This window comes from Cyprinodon tularosa, unplaced genomic scaffold (assembly GCF_016077235.1).
Source record: "Cyprinodon tularosa strain WSP-4 unplaced genomic scaffold, ASM1607723v1 ctg43, whole genome shotgun sequence".
Classification (NCBI taxonomy): domain Eukaryota; kingdom Metazoa; phylum Chordata; class Actinopteri; order Cyprinodontiformes; family Cyprinodontidae; genus Cyprinodon; species Cyprinodon tularosa.
In genome coordinates this window covers 268614-282061 of record NW_024039152.1, presented here as the reverse complement: position 1 = coordinate 282061, position 13448 = coordinate 268614, and the positions used below count along the sequence as shown (strand labels likewise).

Below are 13448 nucleotides of genomic sequence, written 5' to 3'. Positions count from 1 at the left end.
TATAATTACAACTCAGAGTGGGTTTTTCTATCAGCTAAACGCATGTTTTAGAGTCTCTATGCTCCAGTAAATGAATAATCGATTACTAAATTAGGTGATCATTATTCACGATTAATCAAGTTAATTGTTTCAGCACTAATATTATCCATTATTAAAAGCGTTGCAGTCTTTGTAACAGTGGTCAAGCAGCTTTATTTAGCTCTTGGTTTCATTAAAATTATTAACCAAGAAACTATAGCTTCGATTTGTCTAAGTTAACAGTATATGGATGCGTTCAGATTTGGATGCACTGATACTGTAACAGACTTTTAAGTTTTACACATGCGGACGGTCGTTTCTTATTGCTTTGTTCTAGAATTGAATTTGCCTCCCAGCGATGCACATGTAACATGTGGGCAAAGAGCTCTTTAAGTAGACATAAAACGCTTTGTTTGAAGCATCCCTCCTCCATATTTCCACCTTAGTCTCCAGATGGATGAAGACATCTCACAGGAGCCAGCCTCGGTCTAATTTAATGCTTCAGAGCGGGTTTGCTCTAATTAATTCCTTAATGAGCCTCTTTGATGTGGAGTTACATAAAACACAGATGGGACCCACCTTTCCATCACCCTGCCTCTGCGGAATAACTATAAGGTAGAGTTGTTTTCAGCTTCAACCTGTTGAAAGATACTGGGTCAGCCTATTCTCCCTCATCGGACCCCCTCCCTCTTCTTTGGACCCGCAGCTTCATCCTGTCAGGGTATTTTTAGTTAGCTGTGTGCTCCCCTGAAAGCCAATAACCTGCTTTCAAACAACTTGTCAAAACACACACACACACATACACAAGCTTCAGCTTTCAATGTGCAGCAAACAAGGCCCTGATGTAAAATACTTCTCTTTTATTCCTACTGCTAAATATGCTGTATATTCTAACTTTCAATTGCTATTAACTAGGTGGATGGGTTAAAGTTCTGCAAAGAATAGTCCTGTTTGTAAGAGGTAAGGTATGTAAGTACATCAAAGCAATGCAAAGATTAATCTGGGAAAGCTTGTTTTATGAGGTATTTGTTTCCAGACACTTTCCTCGCTGTAAAAGTCAGGCTCAGATTTATTGTTGCGTTTTGCATGGCAAATGAGGTGGTCAAAAATCTGCTGCTATCACTTGTTGGCTGCAGTTTGATAAAATGAAAGGTTCTTTTACATGCAGTCACTGGCTGCTCTCCTGGAGCCTGTGGTCAGCAGCTGTTGTGGGGCAGGGATTGCTGTTTCAATAACACTGAGCTGTGTGAGAGCAGAACCAACAAAACATCTCCTTTCTTCCCCTCATGTGACGCTCAGTTTAACCTTTAGGAAGTTATTTTCACCCCATCTGGATGCCTTAATTCACAAAGTTGCTGTCATTAAATAAAGTGGTTGTGAAGGTATGACCTATTGGACCAGAACCATGAAACCAGTGATCAGTGGTTCAGTTTTGAGGCTGTTTTAGGTACGTCTGGAATGGACACAGTTTTTGCAGTTTAGTTTAATGTAATTATGTGTAACAATTTTAATCAGAGTTGTGCTTTTGTTGTACTGGAAACCCAAACTAGTCTTTGCTTTTGTTTTACATTAATACAATCATTTAACTGTCTGTCTCTATATCTCCGCTTCTGTCTCCTTGAACCACACTCGGCCTCAGCAGATGGCCGCTCACGCCGAGTCTTATTCTGCTGGAGGTTTCTTCCTGTTAAAAGGGAGTTTTTCCTCTCCACTGTTGCTACAAGCATGCTTAGTGCGAGGGATTGCCTTCGAGTCAATGAGTCGTTGCAATCGACTGGTTTTCCTTAGATAGAAAAAGGAATCAATTTGACTGTATGATCTGGTAAACTGTAAATCGCTTTGAGATGACATGTGTTGTGAATTGGCATTATATAAATAAACTGAATTGAATGAATTAAACTGGGATTTCCTTCCTTGGGGGGCTTTTGGATGATCTGCAGACCAGGAACAGTGGAGAAAGCAGAAAAGCCCTGATGAAACATGTTGAAATGAATAAATTAGTTTTACCATCATGTCCAGCACATTAACCTATACGTAACCATGAGCATTTCATCAGTTTGTAAGCCAGACTTGCCTCAGGTCAAACTAACTTTCACTCGGTCACTGCATTTGATCTGTCTTTTAAAGATTGATGAGAAGTCTGCAAAGATTCTCAGGAGGCTGTGCAGCCTTTTCTGTACGCAGAGGACATGTAGTACCACAGTCCCGGAGGTCTGCTGCGGTTTAAAATGGATCTCCTGAAATAATTGCTCCCTTGTGGGCTTGCTGTTTTTATTTAGTTTTATTTTAGCATATTATCATAGACTCCTAATAAAAGCTCCATGTTCCAGCTGTACTCAAGCGCGTGCTGTTTTCTGGTTTTGAAGGTTGATCATCTGCAATTAGTCTCAGGTGTAACCAAGCAACCAGTGGCTTTTTTCCTTAAAGACTGCTCATCCCCGCTCTCTCATATCAGTTTTAGAGTTTCTTAGCTACGGACGTAGTTGTAATAAATCTTTTAGTTTTTCCTGGTCTAAGAAAGAAAGGAAGAGCTTTTGGAGATGTCCTAATGAGAAGCTTTTAGCAGAGATGCAACTTTGAACACAAGATTGTTTCAGTAAGTCCCAAAGGGTAAAATGACATAGTTTATAACGGAAGTATACTGTCATTGATTCGAGTTTCATTAAATTTGTAGTTTGAAAGATTTATTTGAACAGTTTTTTTTTTAAGGGTTAAATGAAAGAACAATAAACAGAAACAACAAAGACTCCTGAATAGGTGTCAAATCGTCTTCAGAAAAACTGAGCGGATGTTTGGTTGCTTTCAGTTTAAGCCCATTTTGTGGTTGCCATACATATCTCTAGATGACTTAAATTTACACAGGCATTAAAAACCTGTGAACATTTTGTGGCTGTCAGTCTTAATTCTACATGAAATTCAGACCCCTGTTTTACTTTTTATTTAATGGCAAAATTAATGGAGCTAATTGCAGCAGCTGACAGCAGCACAGCCCCACAGTATAATGCTGCCACCTCCATGCTAAGCCAGTGTTTTTATGTTTGCGAGCCTTACATTCTCATCCATCTACACCATGTGTTATATTAGGCAAGGCAAGGCAAGGCAAATTTATTTGTATAGCACAATTCAGTACAAAGACAATGCAAAGTGCTTTACGTGATTAAAATATAGGAAAATAAAACAGAATCAAAGAAAATAGGAAAAAAATAAACATAGAAACAAAAACGAACATTAACAATAGTTGGACTAAAGAAAATAAAAAAATGATGTTTCAGTTGAACTGTTTAACTAGAGCAGTCGAAGGCAATCCTAAACAAATGTGTTTTTAGTCTTGATTTAAAGGAACTCATATTTGGTTGATATCCTAAAGTAACGGACACCTCAATCATGTCTTCTTTGTTCCGTCTGCATCTTCCTGACATACGTCTGTCTAGATATTTTACTGCTGTTCACGGATAATATGATTAAATTTTTTGGCTTGTTGTAACAAAACTAGATTATTTTAATTTCTTCATGCAACATTTGTGGCATTTAAGGGATGCAGTTTAGAGGAGCTGTTTTGCTACATGTGTTGGAGGGATTTTACTACATGACAAGTAACTTAACACTGTATCCAGCATCCAAGTACTACATCACTTGACATTTTTGTGTTGTTATCTTTCCAGCTACTACACTAGGTGAGTCCAATCTGCGAAGGTTAATTCACTCTGCAGATTGGACTCACCTGGGCACTTCACCTGCATTGTCTACTGATGGTGGTCAGAGTGTCTGTTGGCGCCGTTGTAATGCATCCTTGCTTCTGTCAGTGATCCCCAGTGCAGCTGTGGGTACGATGTAGTTTGCCATCAGTGTGTGAGTGAATGGGTGAATGACTGAATGTAGTGTAAAGCCCTTTGGTCAAGTCCCCTGACTTTAAAAAGCGCTATATAAGTACAGGCCATTTACCATTTTACCATTTACAGCTATACCCCCCACACAGAGTGCACGGGACTAGCAGCTCCCATGCCCAGGAGATGCATGGTGAGATGTAGAGTACTAATTAAGGTCTTCTTAAAAATCTCTGTAAAATGTTGAGATGTACGGTTGAGTTAAATGAAATGGTTCGAAGTGATGATCCTTGGATCTGCATTTATTTAGAAATCACCAACAAAGAGATGTTTATATAGTTATTAATAAGCCAATGAGGGCAAAGAGGAAATATTGGCTGTTGTAAATCAAGCTCACAACACAATTCTTAATATGTTTTACCCTATTCCAGAAAAGACTTTACAGAAACTAACGCTCCACTTATTTGAGTTACAATATGTGTTTTGCACGATTGTTCTGTCTTCAAAGAATTGCAACATAATGTTCTGTTGTATTGTTTTTTTAAGAACACATGATGCATGGCTTCAACGTTGTTATCCATTATTCCTATACCTAAACCTGTATTTCAGGATGGTAGGTTGTTGGCTGTGTGGTATTTGTTTAGACATCTTTCAGTAGTAATGATTCAGCGCAGGATTGGCTTAACTGAAGCAGAGAAATAATTATTTTTATTACGGGTTGACAGGGTAGAAAAAAATCTTTTAAAATCCACTAATATCAGTCAATGGCCCCTGCACTGATGTTGATATGAACTGAAAATATTCTTGTTGATGCATCTTGGTTTGTTTTAGTAATTCAGCAACGCTTGAGAACAAGTGGTGTTAATTAATATAAAAAAACTGATGATGGCACGTTGCTTAGTTTTAGGAGCATAGACAGCAGGATAAGTTTTCTCTTTGTGTTGGAGCAGGAAGAAGAGCTCATGTGTTAACCATGTGCTCCCAGCTGATCACCACGGGGGGGGGGGGGGCCTTTAATGTGATGAGCCCTGACGTAACTCCAGCACTATGAGTTTACACAGCCTGCTACGCTGCAGTATGCTGGCGAATGCTAAACGACTGTCAGCGAAGGAATTTCTCACTGAAGAGCTCCAGTGGAAAGAACAGCGAGTCCACTTTAGGTCACGACCTCAGAGTCATTGTGGGGGACTCAGGGTTATGACCTGACACTACTAGGAGAAAAGCAGAAGGGAGTTTCTCTGTGATGGTCTTATTGCCCCGTGGGGAAACCTATTGTTGGTTAGGTTTAGGACGGTCCTAATTACAGGCATATTGGCTGTGTATCTTATTTTGCCATGATGGTAGACTTGGATCTTGGGTTGAACACACTTAGAAAAGACTTAGTAATATATGTTTGTAATACAGAAACTGAAAGGACAAAGTCTTTGCATGCTACTGCAGTCCTGACTCTGAAAAACAGCGTCTTTTAGTGAGTTATCGTCACAGTGAAGGTTTGTTTCCACTCCTATTCTGCCGAGCTCAACTGTTTGAATAATCCCTTTGAGGGCTGTCCCTTTTTGCTGCTTTTGATGGAAAAACAGCTTCACAGAGATCTCAGCTCCAGTGTTTTGCATGCCTGTATTTCAGCTCAAACATTGAGTATTTGCAAGTGGCAAATATCTTGTTACAAGACACTCATCCCTGCAGCCGGTGCCCTGGGGAAACACTGACCAGGGTGGTGGCCTAGTTACGCTGATTCAATCCAGGTTTTTATTTTGCATGAAACAAAAAAACAAGGCTAAAGGAATGAGTTCCAATATAAGAAGTTACATTATTACACTCTGAGGCACAGTGATTTGGAACAGTGTTTTTATTCTTGGTGACTTAAGTACATTGTGTTTCATCTGTATGTTACTCACTAGCAGGAAGTACAGTGTGGTGGGTATTAGGGCTGGGCGATATAGAAAAAAAGCTTATCGATAAAAAAAAATGCATATTGATCGATATCGATAATTATTAAAAAGATTTGAAACCATATTTTATGTGCAGCTCTGCCTGGACTTTTTATAATATTGCTAAATGATTTAATTTTAATAAAAAACACAAACACAGACTTCGAATTAAATCTTTATTTAACCAACTTTTTTTAACCATAACAGAATTGTTTTAAAGAAAAATAACTTAAGAGACCTGAGTTATGTTATTAAACACTGACAAAGAATAAACTAAAGTGACCAGAAAAGTGACCAAAATAAATATAACAAATAAATAAATGCCCCCCCACCGCCGCCCCCGTTTCCTGCTTTAACCTGAGTTATTACTTTGAAGTTTCTGGCCCCTCAGCATTTTTATCTCAATTGTTAGAACTACGTGGGAAACTGCCCAGAACTGAAAATATATACATATTTTCCGAAGATTCCTCGGAGGAGAGCCGCGTCGGGGCCTACACAGCTCGTACTCCTGCGGCTGTGAGCGGCTGAGATGATAAAAAAAAGTTGGTTGAGTTATCAGACTGGTTTTCACTGGTTCCCGACACATTTTACAGATGACTGTGGTTTGTTTTTGGTCCGACTTGCCATGACCGAAATACTGCCAGACTGCCGAACTACGAAAACCTTTCTTTGAAACAATTTCCTCCGCCTCTCCTTGCTGCACATCTTCATGTGCTCTGTGTTGTGGTTTGAGAGGGCGGCGCTTGGTGACGGCATGCCTGGGTCCGCGATTGTGTTTGGTTGGGAGGAAGTAGTGACTAGCATAAACCTACATGCTAGGCTACAATGAGAAGGAAGGAAAACTGCGTTTCTTTTTTATCGAACTTTTATCGACCCTCTTTTTTTCTATTGCGCCACACGTCTATCGATCGATATATATCGTTATTGAATTATCGCCCAGCCCTAGTGGGTATATATAATCATCAAAGTATTAACCTAAACATAGAGGTTTGTCTATCAGCTTTTTTCCTCTATTCAGAAAGTAAGAGTTGAGGAAATGCACCTTTGAACTTTGCAGAATTGACATTTAGATCTATGTCTGGACTTTGACTAGGACATTCTTAATCAAGATGCAGCACTGGGTTTGCGTTGCTTTTCTGGGTTTAGCTTCATTCGATGCTGTTGAAAGAAAGCGTTCGTACAACATCATGTCGCCTCTAGGGTTGGGTTTCTAATCAAATTTCAAGATTTTTTTTTTTACTTATAGGTCAAATTGTTCCATTTTGACAACATATATGTGGAAGAACGTTCTTGCACATACGTTTGTCTCCAGCACAGCCACCCACAAACGGAATGTTATTTTGCTGTCGTACAACAGTAGTAACTTTTCCTTTAAGGCTGAAACTGTACGGCTGTATTTATGCTGCAATTATATTAGATAACGTTGGCTCTGTTTATTAATTAGGTGTCTTCTGAAACTATATTGTTTTTTTAGGGGTTTTAGAGAAAATTAGACTAAATAAAGCTGGTTTTAGCTTTTAAAGAGGTGTTATTAAAAATGTATTCATGTTTTTCTCCTTTACGTTTCTGCTTCACACACAGTCCAGATAGAAATAGTTGAGGTTTTTTTTTGTAACTTTGGGAAACCTTTGAGAGATTTGGTTATTCCTATTCTCCAGTTTTCGACATAAAGATTGTTTTTCGACCCTGGTTATAAGCAGTTCAGATATTTAAATCCCACCTTCTGTGGAGGTTTTACTGCTAACCTGATTTGTTTTGCAGCACAGTCTCCTCGTTCCTCTAAGGGTCTGTAAAGGAGGCCATGGAAAACAGGCAGCGCAGAGACAGGAGGTGGAGACAAGTGAGCCAGTCAAAGTTTCACTGAAGGATGAGGAGACACTGGGGAGGGTGTGGGTCTATTTATACCCCTCTGTCTGCGTAGCCCCACTTTCTAATTAACTCCGAATGAACTGGTGATATGTTGAGAGTGGGCGGCTTTGAGCCGAGGCTACAGATATAGACGTTTCTTCTCTTATTAGCCCAGTTTCCCTCCTCGGCTCAGGCCTCGGAGGCCCCCCCCGGTGCTCCTCTGAGCCAACCCCGTCAAGGCCGACATCTGTTCCCCAGAACCATCTTTGCATCACTTCAAAGCTGGAACATCAGCCTTATCTCAACTGATAGAAAGAAGCTCTCTGTAGTTTCCTGCACCTAACAGGCAGTGGTGACACACTTACAGACCTGGTTGGAAGACTGTCACCTGCATGAATTTATTACCCTGAATTGTATTCGGATAATTAGCCATTATGTGAAATGAAAACAGGCTGTATTGTTTCTAGATTGTTTTACCAGGAATTTGAAGGTCAGGATGAAAACATAAGGCATTACTGTTTGTTTGTTTCTCCATTACCATGGCGGTCAGGTGGCATCTTCATGGCTTGAACCTGTTCTCTCCTTTGTATGTCTTCATCTGTCTCACTCTCTTTCTGTTCCTCCATCCCTGTGACTAATGACAGGCTCCACTGCTCATTTCCTTATATAGAGCAACACTCTGTCTGATTTGCCTGCGATTGAGGCAGCACACACACTAAGCCCTCAGATATTCAGGTACTCATTGGAAACAGTAGCATTAACAGTTATACAGCATTTCCTCTTTAGCCTGTGTCGTCTAATTAGCTTGGTCCAGGGATGTGGATCCAGGGATACAGTTATTTCCTGTAAACATATAAAGCCTCTACATTTATTTTAAACATAACAATATCAGTTATAGCTTTATGCTGCTTTTAAACCACATAATAAAACACTTTTTATGCCTTTAAGAGTTCAGTTTTTGCCTTTTGGTTCCACATAAATGATTCACATTATTTTGGTATCTAACAATATAAGCGAACATCTATAAAAGGTTGCTTTTCATTTGATGATCACTACAAGTAAAAAAGAATAAATATTAACTGTTTGACAACATGAGGTTTGCTAAAATGTCTCATTAAAATAATGCAAACCAAAAATCCAACATATTAGACAAAAAGTCACTGACATTGTTCTACAAACAAAAGATTTAGACTTCATGTTTAATTAATCTCCTGTATTTAAACAAGTTTATGTCAAGAAATCCAGTTCCATATAAAGACCCACAGCCTCCACACAGCATACTTATCTCTTGAGCATCTGAACAAAGCATGTTTTTTGTGTGTTTTTACTCACACGTCTTTGCCAGCGCCCTATTCCACCATTATTAAAGGAAAGCTTCGAAAACGAAGATCAAAATGGCTTTCATACACAGCAGAGTATATGAGTACAATATAACTGTATTGATATGCTTGGCTGATGTACAAATGTGTTAATAATTTGGTAAAAACTTGTAATACCTACTCAGCTGGAGAGCCTCATGGCCTGAAATCTGTGTCTGTAATTCTGTAGCTTTCATATAAATGGTCCTTTAGTTAAGTTGACCAAAACAAGTATGTTTGGTAAGCTTATGTAACATTTGACCCAATATTACTGCTATTTCTGGCAGTATACCATCTCTTTTCTCTACAACTGCCTTCACATATATAAATAAGCGTTGAAAGAATAAATGATTTGTAAATATTATTCAGTCGTAACAGTATTTAATTATGCTAGGGTAAATATCCCTCAATTAGAGGCGATAAAGATTTCACAGAATTCTTCAAGCAGATATAGTTATACTCCTACATAGTTTAATACAGATTTAATCTATGTAGATTGAAACAGATTTTTTTAACTGGAATAAAAGGGTTTTTTGATGGCTTTAAAGATTGGTCCGTGCTTTTTAAGTTTCCATCGAAGTCAGAATGCCGACATTCGACATTAAACTCCTCCATTAAAGATGCTGCCTGTATTCGAATTTCTAGGTTGACAAAAACAAAACATTTATTAACAAACAAAACAAAAACATTGACATCATTTACATTGAATAGCAGGTGGAGGGAGCAGGAATACCTGCTCTTCACTTGGTCTCAAGGCATGGCTACTGAATGCGCTAAAACATCGGCAAACACGAGCACGTATTAGCTGATACTAATACATGAAAAAACGCTAATTTCAACCTAAAACATCAGCTGGCAGATTTACCGGTGCATCTCTAATATCGCTGTTGGTTCGATAAGAAAAACTGGGCCAACATTAGGGATGAGTATTGGCATGGGAGTTGCGATACAATGCGTGTCACGATACTTGGGTCACGATATGATATTATCACGATATTAGAATATAGCGGTGCAGAGTTTCTGTTAAATTGTTTAGTTTTTTAAAATCGATATTAGGACCAAAAAAAAAATCAATGTTAAATTTTCCCGCACCCCTAGCCAACATTAACAGATGTTTGTTTTCATTTTGACAGGAGCTGATCAGTCATGAGCTGTTAGCTTATTGTTTAACATTGATAGTGTCGTACCAAAGAAATATTGGTTATCGGCCATAACAGCAATATTATTATTGCTTTGGGATTTCATAAGATTGGTGGAAAGTATCATTGGGGAAATCAAACCAGATAGGTCATTATATCTGTGAGATATGAGCTTTGTGCCTCGTTGCCATCCTGGGATACTGAATCTACTATTTTATTGTATTCGCTCTTTGTAATAAATGCCAACAAAGTCTGTGAAATCCCCTATGTGCTCTCATTATAGACTGGTCACGTTAGGACAAACTTTTTTGTTTCTCTCTCCAGCGCTGCACTCACACTCACACACATGGCCGTTCATCAGACCTAGTTATCGACATTGGGAGATCTCTCCTTAAATGGTAGACTGCCCTGGGCCCTGTCTCTGTTTCCACCACACAGACTAAATGAAGTCCAGGTCTAGGAATAGCCTTTTTACAGGGGAGGGGTGGGAGGAGAAGGGTGTTAGAGTGAGGGAAATGAAGCAAAAAAAAAAAAAAAAGTCTAGAGGAGAAAGATGGTGAGAGGGTCTGGAGATGTTTTGTTTTAAAGATAAGGCCATGTGAACTAATGATGTTTATGTCTTTTATGAATTTTTCAATTTTTTACTTTGAAGTTTAATAAAGTTTCATAGTTAATCTTTTTTTGCAATTTGTTTGTATATTCCTAGTGGGGTCCTTTTAAGGATTTATCCACTTCTGAATGTTTTTATGTTCTTTCTCTGTACTTTATGTTGCATTATGAGCCATATGTCTCACAAATTTTCATTATGGTCTCATAATGACAATAAATATTCAATCCGTGTATCATTCGTTCTTTCTATTTTCAATTGTCAATCAAAAAACAAAAAATTAAAAATTGACTGGTTATTTTGTTTTTTATGGTTAAACCAAAAACGAAAAAAGGATTTGTTTTTCATATATCAATTCTAAGCTCAGATCTAGAATACGAAATGGAAAAACGGACAGCAACGCAGAATTTGATTTTAATATTTAATCGGTACAGTTTACGTGACCCGGAAGTTTGGTGGAGCTTTAGCTAAAAAAAACAATTGGCTTACCCCCATAGATATCCATAATAAAGGCTTTATTATGGATATCTATGCTTACCCCCACCACGTTCGATCAAGCTGCACCAGATAAGGCACTCGGACCTATCAGCCATGGACAGTTACGGTCGAGGATCCAAGCGTGTGACTCTTAAGGAGGAGGACATGACAACGGAGAAAATCAGCAGGATTTTCCAGGTATAACTTTTTTCTTGAAACTTTTCTGTGCACTGTACTTTTAACTAGCAACAACAAACAGCGTTCTAGCGTCGCCATGGTAGCCACTTCATCACCCCACTGCCTCGCAAAGAGCTATTTCCGGGTCACGTAAACTGTACCGATTAAATATTAAAATCAAATTCTGCGTTTTTCCATTTCGTATTCTTGATCTGAGCTTAGAATTGATATATGAAAAACAAATCCTTTTTTCGTTTTTGGTTTAACCATAAAAAACAAAAAACAAAATAACCAGTCAATTTTTTATTTTTTGTTTTTTGATTGACAATTGAAAATAGAAAGAACGAATGATACACGGATTATATTCTTGCTTCTTTATAACTGAACTGAAGAGAAGCAAATTGCTACTATATATATATATATATATATATATATATATATATATATATATATATATATATATATATATATATATATATATATATATATATATATATATATATATATATGGCAGGTGGAAAGAGTAAAGACACCTCTGTTAAAAAGGCTTTTCAGTTCAACCAAAAAAAAAAAAAATCTGTTTAATGTGGCATCTGCAATCACCCAGGTGAATAAGTAACCGCACCTTTACACTAATTCTGCATTAAAGCTCAGGTGTTTACTGTGTCAAGTCTGCTGAAGTTCATGGCTATTATAATTTTTAATAAAACTGATGAACTTACAATATATTTTAAGCTCTTATGAATGGATTTCCCTCAAAGTTATCTCTTTTAATTCTTTATTTAAAGTACATATTTCTTACAGAATGATTATTTTAGAGAAATGTTATAGTTAGTGCAATGTTTTTTGCACATTGTATCAATTTAATGGAGAATTTAAAGCAGCTCAAGATTAGGGTAATGGCAGGGAGGCCCTCTAACCTCCAAGAACTGGAGTCAATCATTTCAAGATAATGCTGGGCTCACAGTGACTGCGGGGGGCCGCTGTAAGGAACCCAAATCATTCAAAGTAGTGCATTAGGGCTGAAACAATTAATCGGATTAATCATGATTAGCTTGATTAGAGAAATAATAATCACCTTATTTAATAATTTTTAACTGGGAGTATAGCGACTCTAAAACACAATTTAGCTAACAGAGCAACCCACTTATAGCAGTTTCTACATTAAAACTGTAAAAAGAAAATCAACAAATAAACATTTTACATTTAAGTTAAAAAAATATATATATTTGCTCCATTAATATGTTCTATCAACAACACTGGTAAGTGGAGAAGTTTTAGTTTCACCTGTATTTCTGTAAGGAAAATTTACCATCCGATTATTAATCAAATAATCTAAAAAATAACTGAAAGATTAAACGATTTGCGAAATGATTATTAGCCTCCTACTGTGCAAACTCACATTAGCCATAGTGCTTTTGAATTTCACAAGGAAAAGTGAGGCGCCTGTCGGTAAATGTCAGAATAAAATCGACCCAACAAAAAAATTCCTAGGGTCTGCTGAAAAGAGTTATACAATACGTAGGTAGTGCCAAGGGATGATGGAGATTGCTGATAAAATGCTAACAAAGAAGGCAGAATGTTGGAATTAAATTAAAAGCAGTCAGCTACATATTAATTGCTGTCAACACTGATACAAACAGGTTAGAGGAGGTGAAACTGTCTGAACATGTATGAACATTTCAACGGAAAATGGCTGCTTAATTTATCTGTTTATTCCGCCTGTTCCTAAAATAAAGATTTATTATTTTGCTAATTTCACTAACTGGTCTATCCTCTTTGTTTCAGCTTGAAAATCTGAAGAAGACGTGGCTGAAAGAATTTTACCAGGTAAGACTTGCATGACACAAACTCAAACGTTCGGTGATAATTTCAGTAGTTATGGGGGTTTAGATCTGAAGAACAGAGCTAGAGCACATAGAGATAAAACTGTAGCTGAACAACCCAGTACCAGCATGCAAGTCTCTCTGTTGATGATGGGAAATACTCTCTGTTTCTCTGTCCATCAGGAGTAAGATTTATCACTTAGTGGAACGTCAACTCTGAGCATCTTTCCTTCCATTAAAAAC

The 13448-nt window shown here is 37.7% G+C and overlaps 1 protein-coding gene across 1 annotated transcript in view; it reads left to right on the top strand.

The window, feature by feature from the left end:
* LOC119792739 (inositol polyphosphate-5-phosphatase A-like) overlaps window positions 1-13448 on the top strand; it is a 185862-nt gene that overhangs the window by 36561 nt on the left and 135853 nt on the right. The window contains exon 2 of the mRNA XM_038299500.1: window positions 13168-13209. Coding sequence (XP_038155428.1) covers window positions 13168-13209 — 42 coding nt within the window. The remainder of the gene's footprint in view (window positions 1-13167; window positions 13210-13448) is intronic.